Raw genomic sequence first — 17,171 nt, 5'->3', positions numbered from 1 at the left:
GGTGCAAAATTCTTCACAGCCCTAAGCAATGTAGCTAAGTCAATCTAATGTTTAAGTGTAGATCAAGCCTAAGAACAGATCTCAGCATTTTTCCCTGGGCTATTATAATGTAATAAGTTAAAGGGAACAGCTATAAAACTGGGCATATTCAATGGCATTAATCCTGACTTTGCCCCTGCGCCACAGGCGATGCTCCATAGGTTTGAACAGGGTGCACAACTGGGCACGGCTGCGGCTCCATTTAAATTATTTTTAGTATCCAACCTGACCCAGAAGATACTATCTCTGTGCATGGTGCCAAAACAGCCCAAAGCTCTGCATTACCTACCATCTGTCATACCCAGAGCCAGAGTCTGACTACTGATGACATTGCTCCAGGGGACTGTTTGGTTAAGAACACTTCTTTCAATTTGGCTGTAGCCAGGTTCTAGGTGTGTGGGTGGGTCAGGGCATTAACGAATGCACATAAAGGAGGTTTTTTTGTTCCTCCTCTTTGAGCTCTCAAGAGACTTTTACTTGCTAGGGCTGATGGCTATTTTAACCTTGTCAGTCCATTCCCAGGAGTTGTGTAGTATCCTGTGCTGCTTTTGGAAATTTTGTTGTTATCCTGAAAGGGCAATTATTAGGGAAGTGGGGATTAAGTCCATTATACATTGTTTGGACAACTTTCTTTTCACTGAGGGTTGTGACTCAGAAACTTGCCAGCACATTTCAGCCTCTTTTCAGGAACTGGCAGCAAAACGAAGAGCGCTGCTGGCTGAGGACCTGGCATTTGTGCTGACTCTCATGTTGTGGAGCTGGATATTCTAGTGGGTGAATCAAGGATAGCAGAGGCAGAAGGATCATCTCTAGGTCACTGGTACATTCTATATCGGGAGCATCCAAAGCCATGTACTTCCAGCTGGCCACCGCTATATCTGGAGAGCACAAACCTAAGCACTTTATTCAAATCATAAAAGGTGACTGCCGAGCATTGCAGTCATTTCTAAGAGCTTTGTTATTATTATCTGTGCTATGCTGGATGCTTTACAGAATTCTTGGACCAGTCCAAATGAACAGGGAAAGCGGGCCAGTGGGTGTAGTCTGATATAGCTCATGGCTCAGATACTATAGTGAGGGCTCTGTAAAAAGAATCGAGATACACGGATGCTCAGTTTGCAGACTGAGTTCCCCTGGAAATGCAGAGCCTATCATGGTGACCTTAGGGCCAATGAGCCCAGTGATTACGTAGATAATGGCTAGTGTGGGGGAGTCAGGCCAGACGGCTACAGGAGAGTGCTCATATTGGGTTCCAGGAAGTGCTAAAAGATCCTTCCCCAGCCTTTGGAGAGGATCCACAAGGTCCAGGAACTCAAATAATTATGGGGGACAACCAAAAATGTAGCAAGGGCAGGTGTGAAGGTCAAAGGGTCAAACAAAGGGAACCTGAAGGGGACACCAAGCAGAGAACCCCGGACAGCACCCACTGCTCCTCAAAGGTGTCAAGGGAGCCAGCGGACGCTGCTCAGAGGAACTGCCCAGATATGTGAGCAAAGGCAGGATTGGAAATAGGCCCCACAGTCGCAGGAAACTCCCTCAGCCAACCTCCTCTCCCTGGTCTTATAGATAGCTACTTTGTCCAGCGCTAGGAGGAGATTGACAAGGAGGTCCCGAGACTTTGTGGGCCCACGGATAGGGTGTGCGTATAGGAAAAGGTGAGGGGAAAAGTGCAGCCAGAAACGTAAAAGGATGGTCAGAAGGAGCCAGAACAGGGACTGCAACGTGGTGCACTCCAGGTATACGTGCGCCAGGGTCTCCCTTGCATCGCAAAAGGGCCAGGCGTCAGGGAGGGGGGTGAACCGTGCCAAGTAAACGCCCATGCTCACGGCTCTGTGGAGGAGCCACCAACTAATATCTCCGGTGGGCCATGGGACTAGGGAGACAGGTATATCAGCCCCAGGATAAGCAGGACCTTTTCCCTTGGTAGCTGAACAGGGGTTACTCTAGGTTAATTAGGACACCTGAGGCCAATCAAGGGCCTGCCAGAACCTGTTAAAAGCCTCCCCTTCAGCCAGATAGGCGCATGCGATAGGAGCTGAGGGGGGAAGGCGAGCTACTGGAGAGCTGTGCTGCGCATTAGGATAGAAGCCACGCAGGAGAATCCCTGCCCAACAGGGTGGACGGCCCTTCCGGGCCCCGGAGGGCTAAGAGAAGAGACTCTGCCAGAGGTGAGAGACTGAACTGGGTGTCTGGTCTGTTGCCACCATGCCCGGAGGGGCTACCAGGGACTGAGAGGCTCCCCTCCCTATCCCCCCATCAGGGAGGATTGGAGGAACCCTGCTCCAACAGGATGTGGACAGTAAACCCAGAGCTTGGGGAAAATTCTGAGGGAAAAGAGGAATACCCCAGCCCGCCGCTAAATGGAAGCACGGGACCCACCGAGGCGGAGAGAAAGCTTTGTCACACTGGGCTTAGAATTTTTAGTCAGGCCACCATTTTGGTTAATTGTTACCTGATTTTATAAAGCTGTGGCCTATTACTTGCGCCCAAGCAGACCTCTATGTGCTTTATTTGCCAATCACATGGTGGCACGAACATTCAGTTACAATCAGCTGAAGTAATGCATGTTGAACAAGCTCTCTGGACCAAGGTTTTTTAACATGGCTGTCTACATTTCATATGCAAAATTTGTGCATGTACCCGTTATATGTACAAAGCCCATATCTGAGTAATTGCACATGCACAAATAGGCATATATGATGACAATTTGTTTTACATGTACAAATGTGGTGTCTGTGTGTGCACTATGGACAAATACAGAGATTTTACAAGTGTAATTCAGGCAGGTAGTTTTGAAAATATGGCCCTTTGAGTTTCTGCTGCTAGGAACAAGACATACTTCTTTACAGGAGGAAAGAAATGTTAAAAGTGCATTCTTGTCTATCTGAATAACAGCGGGAGTAAGAGTTATTTTATAGTAGTGGTAATGCCTGACCTATAGCAACACAATGAAAAGTGTGGGTGCACTGGGTTTACAATGTGCTTTATAAGCAAGAATTATGGAAGGGTACTATTCTCTCCCCCTTTTGACCTCTGTATTTTTACTGAGTAAACAACTTCAAACAAACTCAAACATAAGAACTCACAATCTTCAAAGTTGGAGATAGTCCTAGTCTCAGGTGCTCGGAATGCAGGAATTTGAGTCTCCTGGAGTTTTGAGTAAATGTATAAGGCTTGAGCTTGTCTTCCCTCAGCTTTTCGTTGTTGGTCCATTCCCAGCAGAATGGTGTGGTCCAGTTTGGAAGGTCTTCCTCTGTTTGCATGACTGGGTGTTCTGGACTCTCCAGGTCTCTTATCTCCAATGCAACAGCCATCCATATCCTTATTTGACTCTTCAGCTAGTTCTTTCAGTACTGGAAGATATTTAACACACACAAAGATAATAGCATTAAGAATTGTTCTGAATAGGAAAAGAGATGAGGGACCAGGTATATCTCCTTTGGCCATTTCCCAGCACACTTTTGAGAGGGAATGTGACCTAAAAGATTCAAAGCACAAGATTTCAAGTCAGACAACCTGGGTTGTATTCCCAGCTCTGCCATCTATTTGCTGGGTGAACTTGGGGAAATTGCAACCTTTCTGTGACTTGGAGTGGGAGAATACCTACTTCACAAATTAATGTGAGGCTTCGGTAGTTAAGGTTTGTAAAGCACTTTGATATCCTCAGATAGTACATATTATAGAAGTGCAAAGTTCTTTGGGAGAAAATCAGATCCTATGGGTGCATGCTATTGTGAAGCATTATACAAGTTGACACAAGAATTTTTATTTTACATCACCTACACAGCATTACATATGAGTCACCAAGTCTCAAGAATAATTGTTAATACAGGCATCAATAGCTACACGTTTTGATCTGCTCCGAGTCCAGTTTACCCTTACTGATACTCTGAGTGTAAGTGTCTAAAACAGGTAAAACTTCAAAATCTGGTTTACCAAATACCAGTAACAGTTGATGCGTGCCTAACCATTCCTGCTCCGCTTTCATAAAAAACAACAACATCATCTTAAGAGACCGAAAGTATATTATTTCTTCTCATTTATAAACATATCTATCATGCCCACCTTACATTCTAGATTCTGAGAATGATCTCACTTCACCTCTTTTCTTGAAAACCCTGTGAATAAAACAATTACTAACCTTCTCATAACTGTTGTTCTTCGAGATGTGTTGCTCATGTCCATTCCAATTAGGTGTGCGAGTGATGCATGCATGGCAGCCGGAAAAAATTTTCCCTAGCAGTATCCGTCGGGTCGGTCTGGGTGCCCCCTGGGGTCACACCTTCATGGCGCTCAATATAGGCCCTTCTGACCCACCACCCCCTCAGTTCCTTCTTGCCGGCTATTCCGACAGAGGGGTAAGACAGCAGGTATTGGAATGGACATGAGCAACACATCTCGAAGAACAACAGTTACGAGAAGGTTAGTAACCGTTTTTTCTTCTTCGAGTGATTGCTCATGTCAATTCCAACCCAAGCCTAAATTTTGGGGGTGGGGCCGGGGCTTAAATGTTTGCTGACTGGATCACCACTCTACCAAAGGCTGCATCATCTCTGGCCTGCTGGGTAATTGTATAATGTGATATGGAAGTATGAATGGAGGACCATGTTGCTGCTCTGCATACTTCTTGGGTCAGAACATGACTCAATTTAGAATATCAGGGTTGGAAGGGACCTCAAGAGATCATCTAGTCCAACCCCCCTGCTCAAAACAGGGCAAATCCCCAGATAGTTTTTTTTTTTTAAACCCCAGTTCCCTAAATGGTCCCCTTAAGGATTGAACTCACAACCCTGGGTTTAGCAGGCCAATGCTCAAACCACTGAGCTATCCCTCCCCCCATAAATTAATGGAGATATCCTATCTCCTAGAACTAGAAGAGACCTTGAAAGGTCATTGAGTCCAGCAGCCAGGAACACCACTCATGAAGCTGCGCCCTGGTGGAGTGTGCTGTAAGCGAAGGGGCTGGTACCTTCGCCAGGTTGTAACATTCCCAGATGCAGAACGTGATCTATGACTAAATCCTTTGGTAGAGGACTGGAAGCCCTTTCATTCTGTCCGCTACTGCAACAAAGAGCTGAATGGATTTCTGGAACAGTTTGGTTCACTTGACGTAGAAGGCTAATGCCCGGCAAATGACCAATGAGTGAAGTTTTTGCTCCCTGTTGCTTGAGTGCGGCTTAGGATAGAAAACCAGGAAAAAGATGTCTTGGCTGACGTGAAACTAGGAAACTACCTTAGGAAGGAAAGGTGGCCCCATTAGTCTGGAAAGGGCCAGATTGAGGTCCCAAGCTAGGACCAGCTGTCGGACGTGTGGATATAGTCCGTCAAGACCTTTCAGGAAATGGCTGACCATAGGGTAAGCAAAGACCAACCAGCCCTCTGTGCCTGGATGGAAGGCAGAAATGGTGGCCAAGTGAACCTATATTGATGACATGGACAGCCCCTGCTGCTCGAGATGGAGAAGGTAGGCCAGTATAAGGGGTATGGACATGAGTGTCAGAGATGGATGGTGCTGCGCCGACCAGATTGAAAATGTCTTTCATTTGGCCAGTTAGGGAGCCCTGGTGGAGGGTTTCCTACTGCCCAGGAGAACTTGCCTGACTGGGTCCGAACAAGCGAACTCCGTCAGGTTCAGCCATGCAGCTTCCAAGCCATGAGGTGCAGTAACTCCACGTTCAGGTGCTGGGGATGGCCGTGACCCTGTGTTATCAAGTCCAGGAAGAGCGGCAAGGTGATTGGGGCTTCAACGGACATTTTGAGGAGAGATGTGTACCAGTGTTGACGGGGCCAGGCTGGAGCTATTGATATCACCGAGGCCTTGTCCTTCCGAACTTTGAGGAGCGCTGTGTGAACGAGAGGGATGGGAGGAAACGCATAGAAGAGGTGGCCCCCCAAGGAAGCAGGAACACATCCGCAATAGAGCCCAGGCTGTGATTAAGGAAGGAGCAAAACTGCTGGCACTTCCTGTTGCATTGCATGGCGAACAGGTCTATCTGGGGAAAGCCCCACTGTTGGAAGATGAAGTTTGCGACGTCCGGGAGCAGGGACCACTCGTGGCCTTGGAATGACCTGCTGAGATAGTCCGCCAACTCGTTCTGTACTCTGGGGAGGTATGATGCTTCCAGGTGTATCAAATGAGCTACACAAAAGTCCCACAGCATTAGGGCTTCCTTGCAAAGGGGAGAGGAGAGTGGACCCCCTGTTCATTTATATAAAATATCGCTGTGGTGTTGTCCATCATAACCAATACACATTTCCTGCCAGGTGGACACAGAAGGTCTGACATGCTAGGTGGACCGCTCTCAGCTCTCTGACATTGATGTGGAGAACAAGCTCCGCCTGACACCAGAGATCTTACGTCCTAAGGACTCCCAGATGTGCACCCCACCTCAAGGCTGATGCGTCCATCACCAGCGAAAGGGATAGCTGAGATGTGGTGAAGGGAAGTCACGCACACACCACCTGCAGGACGAGCCACCACAGGAGGGAGTCGAGGACCTTATGAGGCAGAGTGACAACCCTGTCCAAATTGTCCTGAACCGGCCGTACTTAGGCTAGCTACAAGTGGACACTGCAAAAAGACGCTTGCTGAGGCAAGAGCTAAAGACATAACCGTCACTGGCAGTTAGAAGGAACTGAGGGGATAGCAGGTAGGCAGGGCTCTATATTCAGTGTCATGAAGGCATGACCCCGGGGAGGGGGCCCAGGTCGACCTGACAGATATTGCTGGAGAACTTTTCAGGCTGCCATGCACGCAGCGCATGCACACCTACTTGGAATTGACATGAGCAATCACTCAAAGAAGAACTATTTTTGCCCATGCTATTGGACTGACACATCTCATTATTAATGTTATCTTAAATGACACAATAGCGAGAAACATTATCAGCTGCAGATACTGAGAATCACAACTCCAACCCCTCAATATGGCAACAGAATATGCCAAATCCCTGTGACAATTTTAGAGGTTCTACTTTTGAGGACACAGCCATACTGGCATTCTCCCGTATTCTTTCGGTATTCAGGTTTTTTCCACTGAAGACATATCCATTTTCTTTGCTAATATAGCTCAGCTCAACACAGAGTTCGATGAGCTAAACAGAAGAGAGAGACCAGCCACAGGACTTGAATAGTGACGTGTGACAGGGTGTACTGGCCCACAGAGACCCTGGGGAATCATTCTTCTGGACCTATCATGCCCCCTCCCCCAAATGGATGCTGAGAAGAAACCCAACTATCTCTTCCTCTATTTCAGGATTTTATCCAGAACCAGCGAGGGTTAAACAAGTAGGTTATTTGGCAATTAGGTATTGTTAATATGCCAATTAGGAACCATATAACTGGCTGACCTTTACTGGGTAGGGAGAAGGGAGCTCAGAGATCAGCCAGACAGCCCACAAGTAAGGACTCCGACCCATGATGCTGGCCTGAGTGATTTTTCCCCCTGTGCTTTGAAATATTTATGTTTCTTTATTATACTTGCTGCCAGTAACAAACTATAAAGTAACAGTGGGGATGGAGAGGCCCATGTTTAGTTTGTTCTACTAACAGTATAAAATAAACACATCAGTGCAAGAAGTAGGGAAGACAAGATATTTTTCCTGCTGGACCTGTTACTGAGGGGGAAATCTGGGGTCCATTTGGGTGAACTCAATAGGTTATATATAGAACACCAGTGGAGATCAAATCCTGCTAACATTACTCATTTAAGTAGTTCCCTTTATTTCAATGGTGCTACACATGTGAATATGGTGAGGTGGGTTTGGCCCCAGCTGGAGCAAAGTTAAATGAAGAGGAGACCAACAAGTATAATGGCAGCTCAGAATGACAGAGTTAGTAACGCTATGGAGTCCATTTATGCCAGCCAGTGCGGTTGTGACAATGGGCTGAAGAGAGCCATGATGCCTTTCTGGGAAGAGAGAGAGAGAGAGAGAGAGAAAATTGCCAGTAAAAGAAAAATCCATTAGCAGGAAGGCCATCAATAGAAGAGATTCCTAGTTGGCGAGGAACCTCCTTGACAGGAAATTCCCTACATTTGTTGATTCTAATCCAACTGACTTGATTTGAATTTGTAACCACCAGATGCAATTCAAGCAACTATGGATATTCAAAAGAAAATAAAATAAAACCTTTTTAAACCAATAAGTAGCATTCTCGTACACAGATAAAAATGATAATCAGTCAAGAAATGGATAAAATTGTCCCCTTCCCCCTCCCCCCCCACAAAAAAAAATATTGAAAGACCTCTGGTATCAAGCTGCCTTTCATTTGTATACATATCAGATTATGGAAGATCTCTCTTTATACATTTTTTAAAAAGGATGGCAGCCTCAGTTCAATAGAGTTAGTGAGACAATCCTTTAAGCTGTGTCAAAATGCCAGTTATCCTCAGATGCCACCCAGATTTGAATAATTTTGAGAAAGACAAAACCACAGAAAGGCGGAATCGTCCTTTGACTGCTGCTGCTTTTGACACGGCTGCCTCCCTCTCCTTTTTACCAAAGCATCTTCCTCTCTCTATCAGCCATGACAAGTGCCAATCAAACCTTCTGTTTTCTAAGGTTTTTTGGGGGGAAAAGACACATGAAACATTTTCTAACAATCACTGAAGGAAGGTCTACTATCAGTGTGTGGTCCAGGGGAAGCCAGCCTTTTCCTTTTTCACTTCTAATCTCTGACCCACTGTTTACCTCTTTTTTATATACACTTTAATCTCTCTGTTGCTCCAAAGGATACTAAACAAATTGTAGGTCAGCATGGATTAGGCTGCTTTGTTACCGATGATTAGTACATTTACTTTTGCTTTAACGTCTTCAGCAACAGCTTAATGTCAAAAAGACCCAGCAGAAGTTTGTTTTATCTCAACTGAAACTATATCCACACTGCAATAGAAATGCATTTTCTGGTTCAGAAAAAAACTAGAACACAATGGGTACATACTGCTAATATCTCAACTCTTTTAAGCAACCCCCTTAGTAATTCCAGAGCTCAGAGAAGTCTGTATTAAGCAAGCCTACCACCACATTCTATGCTGTTTTTACCACGGGACAAAAATTAAGCTTCAGAAAGATTTTCTTAAGAGACCAAATTCTGCTCTGATTTACACAGGTGGAAATGAGGAGCAACTCCACTGGCTTCAGAAACAATTCATAAGACAATGCTGTAGACAATTTTGCTAAAAGGGGGTATCCAATTGCTAAGAAAATACATTGAAGTATATGGACAGGGATTAATGAGCAGTATTATTAGATACACTGGGCTAAATTCAGAGGTGAAGTTTAAAGTGGTTGAAATCAGACCTCCATAAGCAACCTATACTCAGGCCAACTCCCATAAGCCTACTTATACCTGCTCTGCTAATGCTTAACGGTGTTGAAGTTAGTGTAACTTACACACTGAGGGACTATAGGGAAGTATAAATGAAAGTACAGTCATACCGATGTAAGTTTATAGCCTAGACCTGGTCTCCATGAGCTGGGAATCATACCCGTAACTTGCAGCATAGACATAGCCTTAGTGACACCAACTTGCACTTCCTTATACATCAGCAAAGCTGGTGTAAGCAAGTCTAAGAAGTTTAAGATCTTACCAGCTGCTAGGATCATCTTCCTTTCCCATCGTTCTGGCCAGGTCAGCCCTTGTTTTAATCTTTCCACTGGCACCCCCATTTCCACCACACCAAGTTCAAGGTTTGTGTCATCACCTTCAGGGCCCTCTGAATCTCTCCCATTCCCTGCTTGTCTCCTCTCCTCTCTACTTGTGTTGCTCCCCTGCCCTCGGTTCTACCAACAATGCCAGCCTTGGTCTCTATTTGTCTGCATCTCCAACAATCCGCTTCGTTCTTTCTTCCACATTTCCCTATGTATGTATGGAATGGCATCCATGAACTGACTTATACACTCTCCTCCTCCTGATTCCCCCTCAAAAACCTCTTCTACTGTGATGCCTACAGGAAATTACCTATCTAATAGCAGCTAGGCAGAGAAGAAGTTGAAGACAGCTGATATGAGTCAACAGTGTGATGCTATGAGTCAACAGTGTGATGCTGTTGCAAAAAAAGCAAACATGATTCTGGGATGCATTAACAGGTGTGTTGTGAGCAAGACACGAGAAGTCATTCTTCCGCTCTACTCTGCTCTGGTTAGGCCTCAGCTGGAGTATTGTGTCCAGTTCTGGGCGCCACATTTTAAAAAAGATGTGGAGAAATTGGAAAGGGTCCAAAGAAGAGCAACAAGAATGATTAAAGGTCTTGAGAACATGACCTATGAAGGAAGGCTGAAAGAACTGGGTTTGTTTAGTTTGGAGAAGAGAAGACTGAGAGGGGACATGATAGCAGTTTTCAGGTATCTAAAAGGGTGTCATGAGGAGGAGGGAGAGAACTTGTTCACCTTAGCCTCTAAGGATAGAACCAGAAACAATGGGTTTAAACTGCAGCAAGGGAGGTCTAGGTTGGACATTAGGAAAAAGTTCCTAACTGTCAGGGTGGTTAAACACTGGAACAAATTGCCTAGGGAGGTTGTGGAATCTCCATCTCTGGAGATATTTAAGAGTAGGTTAGATAAATGTCTATCAGGGATGGTCTAGACAGTATTTGGTCCTGCCATGCGGGCAGGGGACTGGACTCGATGACCTCTCGAGGTCCCTTCCAGTCCTATAATCTATGATTCTATGATTCTATGATATTTCTGTCAATTTAACAAAGTTGTATGTTGATCTTTATTTTAGAACTTATTTTTCTGGTTTCCATGACTGGATTAAAATGGTGATACAAATGGCCATGTATAATACAGCCTTTTACTGTCTCTGCATAACAGAAAAATATATACTTTTAAGCTGTTATCCAATAATATTTTTGAAGTTTTAGAAGGTTTAGGAACACACACACACACACACACACACACACACACACACACACACACACAGTCTTACATATCACTTCTGAATCAAAATATTGTTTGTGAAGTGCCATATATACACAGCCAGAGTTAAAATCAGAATGAGAGGGAGAGAGATCATGCACACAAATGCATACACTCCTACAGAAAAAATAATTCATTACAAACTAACTAAGGTGACAAATTCAACCAACCACCTTAAAAGTAAGTGTTACCTGGGAATTTACGGTGCTCAGCCGCTCCCAGGATCAGATTCTTTATGTGGACTAATGGCAGATCTCGGAGATCCAGAAAACAAATACACAAGCCAAAAGATCCTATAAACTGAGAGACTAGAAACTTACATCGCATTTTATTTGGGGACAAGCCAGTGATTTGATAATGAATCACTATCCTGTATTATTACAAAGGTAGGCTATGCACAATAATAAGAAAACAAACACAATTGTTCAAAAGTTCATAAGCTTACCTGTATCAAACTGAGCCCTGTTCATGTGTCCAACAGAGAGAGGGTCCCTACTCTCCAGCGTGGATTCAGTTTCATTCAAGCCTGTCAGACATCATTAATATAAGCAAGACTGAAGAAATACCAAAAGTTTTTCTAAGATTCTAAACAAGAAATTGCTTATAAATATAATTCACAAGCCAGTACAAAGGCATTTTCACCACATTATTCCAATCAAAGCAACCAAAAAACCCCCCAATTCTAAACTAAAGTTCAATATAAAACTTTGTTAGATTAATGGAATCCTGAGTACATATTTTTCTGTCAATCAGAGGAAGTAAAAGGCTTAATTATCAAATATTGTGATAACCATGCACTGCCTCTGGAGTGTATTTATTTAATAGTTTTTAATGCGTTATCCTAATTTATCTGGCAAAGTGAATATACAGATTCATGAAAATGTATGGCAAACATCCTCTCAATCACTTTGCTTTTATGTTTGCATGCCTTCCACATTTCCGGTCTACCTTTTTATTGTGGGCGGGTAGGGGGTTCCTACTTATGACTAATCCAGCACTGTGATCCACAAATGCAGACCCTTACTTCTGCAAAGAATCCTTTTGTGTTTAATGGGACCCTGTTTGGAAAGAAGGGTCTGTCTAGTAGATTCTTACAATACAAGCTATTCAGGGCAGATATCTAACTTGACTTTGCAAATGCGAGGACCCTAGCAAATTGTTAGGTGCTGTATACATAAACCACCACCATCATCACATGTAAAAGCCCTGTAGATTAAGTCAACTCATTCAGGTAAAAACACAAGGATCTTAAAGCACTCTATTTCTGAATTAATGCTGTAGCCCAAGAACTCTCTAGAATGTAAAAGTATAATTAGCCAGGCCAAAAAAGATTTTGAAGAGCAACTAGCAAAAGACTCAAAAACTAACAGCAAACATTTTTTTAAGTACATCAGAAGCAGGAAGCCTACCAAATAATCAGTGGGGCCACTGGATGATTGAGGTGCTAAAGGAGCACTCAAGGACGACAAGGCCATTGTGGATAAGCTAAATGAATTCTTTGCATTGGTCTTGACTGAAAAGGGTGTGAGGGAGATTCCCACACCTGAGCCAAATCTGAGGAACTGTCCCAGATTTGTCAATAGAAGAGGTTTTGGAAAACTGGTAAATTAAACAGTAATAAGTCACCAGGACCAGATGGTATTCACCCAAGAGTTCTAAGGAACTCAAATATGGAATTGCAGAACTACTAACTGTGGTATGTAGCTGATCATTTAAATCAGTTTCTCTACCAGATGACTGGAGGGTAGCTAATGCGACACCGATTTAAAAAAAAAGGCTCCAGAAGTAATCCTGGCAATTATAGGCCGGTAAGCCTAACTTCAGTACCAGGCAAATTAATTGAAACTCTAGTGAAGAACAGAATTATGAACACATAGATGAACACGATTTGTTGGGGAAGAGTCAACATGGCTTTTGTAAGAGGAAATCATGCCTCACCAATCTACTAGAATTCTTTGAGAATGTCAACAAACATGTGGGCATGGGTGAACCAATGGGTCTAGTGTACTTGGAATTTCAGAAAGCCTTTAAAGAGGACCCTCACCAAAGGTTTTTAAGCAAAGTAAGCAGTCATGGAATAAGAGGGAAGGTCTTCTCATGGATCAGTAACTGGTTAAAAGACAGAAAGCAAAGGGTAGCAATAAATGTTCAGTTTTCAGAATGGAGAGAGGTAAATAGTGGTGTCCCCCAGGAGTCAGTACTGGGCCCAGTCCTATTTAACATATTCATAAATGATCTGGAAAACAGGGTAAACGATGAGGTGGTAAAATCTGTAGATAATACACAATTACTCAAGATAGTTAAATCCAAAGCAGACTGCGAAGAGTTACAAAGGGATCACATAAAACTTGGTGACTGAGTGACAAAATGGCAGATTAAATTCAATATTGATAAATGCAAAGTAATGCACATTGGGAAACATAATCCCAATTATTAATACAAAATGATAGGGTCTAAATGAGCTGTTACCACTCGAAAGAGATTTTGGAATCATTGTGGATAGTTTTCTGAAAACATCTGCTCAATATGCAACGACAGTCAAAAAAGCTCACAGAATGTTAGGAATCATTAGGAGAGTGATAGATAATAAGACAGAAAATATCATAATGCCACTATATAAATCCATGATATGCCCACATCTTGAATACTTCATGCAGTTCTGGTCACCCCATCTCAGAAAAGACATATTAGAATTGGAAAGGATACAAAGAAAGGCAACAAAAATGATTAAGGGTATTGAACAGCTTTGGTGTGAGGAGAGATTAAAAAGACTGGGATTCTTCATCTTGGAAAGGAGACCACTAAGAGGGGATATGATAGAGGTCTATGAAATCGTGAATGGTGTGAAGAAAGTGAATAAGGAAGTATTATTTACCCTTCACATAACACAAGAACCAGGGGTCACCCAATGAAATTGATAGGCAGCAGGTTGAAAACAAACCAAAGGAAGTACTTCTTCACACAATGTACTGTCAGCCTGTGGAACTCATTGCCAGGGGATGTTGTGAAAGCCAAAACTAACATGGTTCAAAAAAGAATTAGTTAAGTTCATGGCTATTAGCCAAGAGGATCAGCGATGCAACCCCATGCTCTAGGTCCCCCTCATCTCTGATTGCCAGAAGCTGGGAGTGGGTGGCAGGGGATGGATCATTCTATGATTGCCTGTTCTGTTCATTCCTTCTGAAGCATCTGACATTGCCCACTGTTGGAAGACAGGATACTGGGCTAGATGGACCATTGGTCTCACCCAATATGCCACTTTTATGATCTAGATAACATATGTTATCTATGTTATGTATGTCACAATCTGCTTCTTGATCTACTGTGTATTCTCTCATAGAAGAGGCTTGTGACTAAGTCATAATTGACCCCTCTGTTTCTACTCAGTTTTCCATTGATGAACTCCCCATTATTAACTATAATGGGAATTCTGTCTGAATAAAGATTGAGTAAAGTTAGCAAGGACTAAGTAGGGACCTCTAGATTTGGTCCATGGTATAAAAATCATGTGATTGAAAATGTATATTTAAAATAACACTGTCCTAACTGCAAAACATTTACAGGCAAAGTTAATTACAAAAAACAATGATTAAAATCATTCTGAGAACAGGCTTTGCCAACTGGACTTCATAAATGATCCTGGGTGGATCAGACTAATTACAGTACATGGCACAAATCTTTCATAAATAAAATACCATTGATGTTTTCACACTAATTGTTCTGTAACTCTAGCCCCAGATGTCCAGGAGTAGTTGTACTAAAACACTGTAAATCAATTTAGCAGTTCAATTCACACACAGTGACAGATTTTGTGACAAACCGGATCATATTTCCTATATAGACAGACTCAGCTAAGCAGTCTGTAGGAATAGAGTAATTTGAACGGTAATTTGAATATATTAAAAAAATATATATGATTCTAGATGGAGGAAACGGTCATGTTCTCATTTTTACCCAACTCCCAGTAACAACATTCTCCTCTGTTGTACTAAAAATGTTACCTCTCCAGGCAAGTCCATTATATAAATTACAAAGAGCAACAGGAAAACTTTAACCAATTAACAAAAATAATTGATTATATCATTCTGTGAAGGGGATATTTCCACATGTTGTCGGTATCAACTGTTTAAGAACACTTTACTAGAAGCCCAAAAAGCCAAAATCCCACAAATGAGGAAGAAGGCCTTATTGGTCAAAAACAACAATCGTGTTTGAAGAGGAAGTGAAGGCAGTTATACATTTAAAAAATGTGTAAGAAAGGAGAAATTGACAGTAATGAATATAAATCAGAAGCTAAGAAGAGTAGAAAAGTGATAAGGGAAGCAAAGAGACACAAGGAGATATCTATGGCCAGCAGAATTAAAGACAATAAAAAGGAATTTTTAAAGCATATTAGGAAAAGAAAGAATCCTAACAATGGTGCTGGTCCGTTACAAAATGGAAATATTAGAATTATGAATAATAATGCAGAAAAGGCAGAAGTGTTCAATAAATATTTCTGTTCTGTATTTGGGAAAAATAAATGATTTAGTCATATCATATAAGTCTTTCCATTCTACTTGTATCTCAGGAGGATGTAAAACAGCAGCTTCTGAAGTTAGACATTTTTAAATCAGTAGGTCTATATAGCTTGCATCCAAAACTTTCAAAAGAGATGGCTGAGGACCTTGCTGGAGAGTTAATGTTGATTTTCAATGAGTCCTGGAACACATAGGAAGTTCCTGAGGATTGGAAGAAAGCTAATGTGCAATATTTAAAAACAATAAACGGGATGACCAGGGTAATTATAGGCTTATCAGTCTGACATTGATCCCAGGCAAAATAACTGGGTGGCTGATTAATAAAGAATTAAAGAAGGATAATATAACTAATGCCGATCATCATGGGTTTATGGAAAATAGATTCTGTCAAACTAATGATATCTTTTTTATGAGATTTCCAGTTTGGCTAATAAGGAGGTAGGGTTGATGTAATATTCTTATACTTCTGTGTAAATATAAAATAAATATAAAATTAACAGGGCACACATTAAATGGATTAAAAACTGACTAACTGATAGGTTTCAAAATGTAATTGTAAATGGGGAATTGTCATTGAGTGGGTGTGTTTCTAGTGGGCTCCCACAGGGATTGGTGCTTGGCCCTAGGCTATATAACATTTTTATCAATGACCTGGAAAAAAACCCATAAAATCAACACTGATAATGTTTGCAGGTGACACAAAAAGTGGGGGAGTGGTAAATAATGAAGAGTGGTCACTGATATAGAGAAATATGGATCACTTGTGAAACTGGGCACAGGCAAACGCCATGTGTTTTAATATGGCTAAATGTAAATGTATACCTCCTACGAACAAAGAATGTAGGCCATACTTACATGATGGGGGACTTTGTCCTGAGAAGCAGTGATTCTGAAAAAGACTTAGGGTCATGGAGGATAATCAGCTGAACATGAGCTCCCAGTGTGACACTGTGGCCCATAGGACTACCGCTACTCTTGGATGTATAAAAAGGGAATCTCGAGTAGGAACAGAAAGATTATTTTACCTCTGTATTTGGGACTGGTCTGACCACTGTGGAATACTGTGTCCAGTTCTGCTGTCCACAATTCAGAAAAGATGTTGATAAATTGGAGAGGGTTCAGAGAAGATCCACGAGAATAATTAAAGGGGGCTGTTCTAGTCAACAGAGTACACCAATTCAACCTCCATTTTCAAGTGGGACGCAAAAAATAAATAAATTTGAGAACCACTAACCTAGAACAGTACTGAAAGAAAAGTATCTCTTGTAGTAAAGTAACACTAAAGATTTACTTTGTAATGAAATAATACAAAATAATGATTTCCCAGAGTATTGGATCAGTGTTGCTTTTTGATAATGTGATATTAGTTTTACCATAAATTTCCCTTTGTTTGATAAGCTCTTGCTGCTGATTTTAGCTGACTCAGTTATAGATTAGTTCATTAAAAATAATCTGGTCCTCCCATACTCTGCAAGTTGACAGGGTCTTAGTTCCACAGAATGCTGATCTGTTCATCATCAAAATCATTTATGCCACAAAAGCGAGGCATGTGGATTCAACCAGTGCTGGTCCCTTGGCGGAGACCTAATGCTAGTGAGTTATCTGCTCCCTGAAGATCACTATGGGAGGTCTAGGTTGGACATTAGGAAAAAGTTCCTAGCTGTCAGGGTGGTTACACACTGGAATAAATTGC

The 17,171-nt window shown here is 42.3% G+C and overlaps 1 protein-coding gene across 6 annotated transcripts in view; it reads right to left on the bottom strand.

The window, feature by feature from the left end:
* The window catches only part of LOC101940050 (uncharacterized), a 235,839-nt gene that overhangs the window by 76,205 nt on the left and 142,463 nt on the right, over nucleotides 1–17,171 (bottom strand). For all 6 annotated transcript variants that reach the window (XM_065565205.1, XM_065565193.1, XM_065565188.1 and 3 more), the window contains 2 exons: nucleotides 11,404–11,484; nucleotides 3,126–3,392 (listed from right to left, as the gene is read on the bottom strand). In XM_065565205.1, the coding sequence (XP_065421277.1) occupies nucleotides 3,126–3,392; nucleotides 11,404–11,484 (348 nt within the window). The remainder of the gene's footprint in view (nucleotides 1–3,125; nucleotides 3,393–11,403; nucleotides 11,485–17,171) is intronic.

Source organism: Chrysemys picta, chromosome 1, assembly GCF_011386835.1.
Source record: "Chrysemys picta bellii isolate R12L10 chromosome 1, ASM1138683v2, whole genome shotgun sequence".
NCBI classification, from domain to species: Eukaryota; Metazoa; Chordata; order Testudines; family Emydidae; genus Chrysemys; species Chrysemys picta.
The sequence above is the reverse complement of the archived record's forward strand: the minus strand, read 5'-3'. Positions and strand labels throughout refer to the sequence as shown.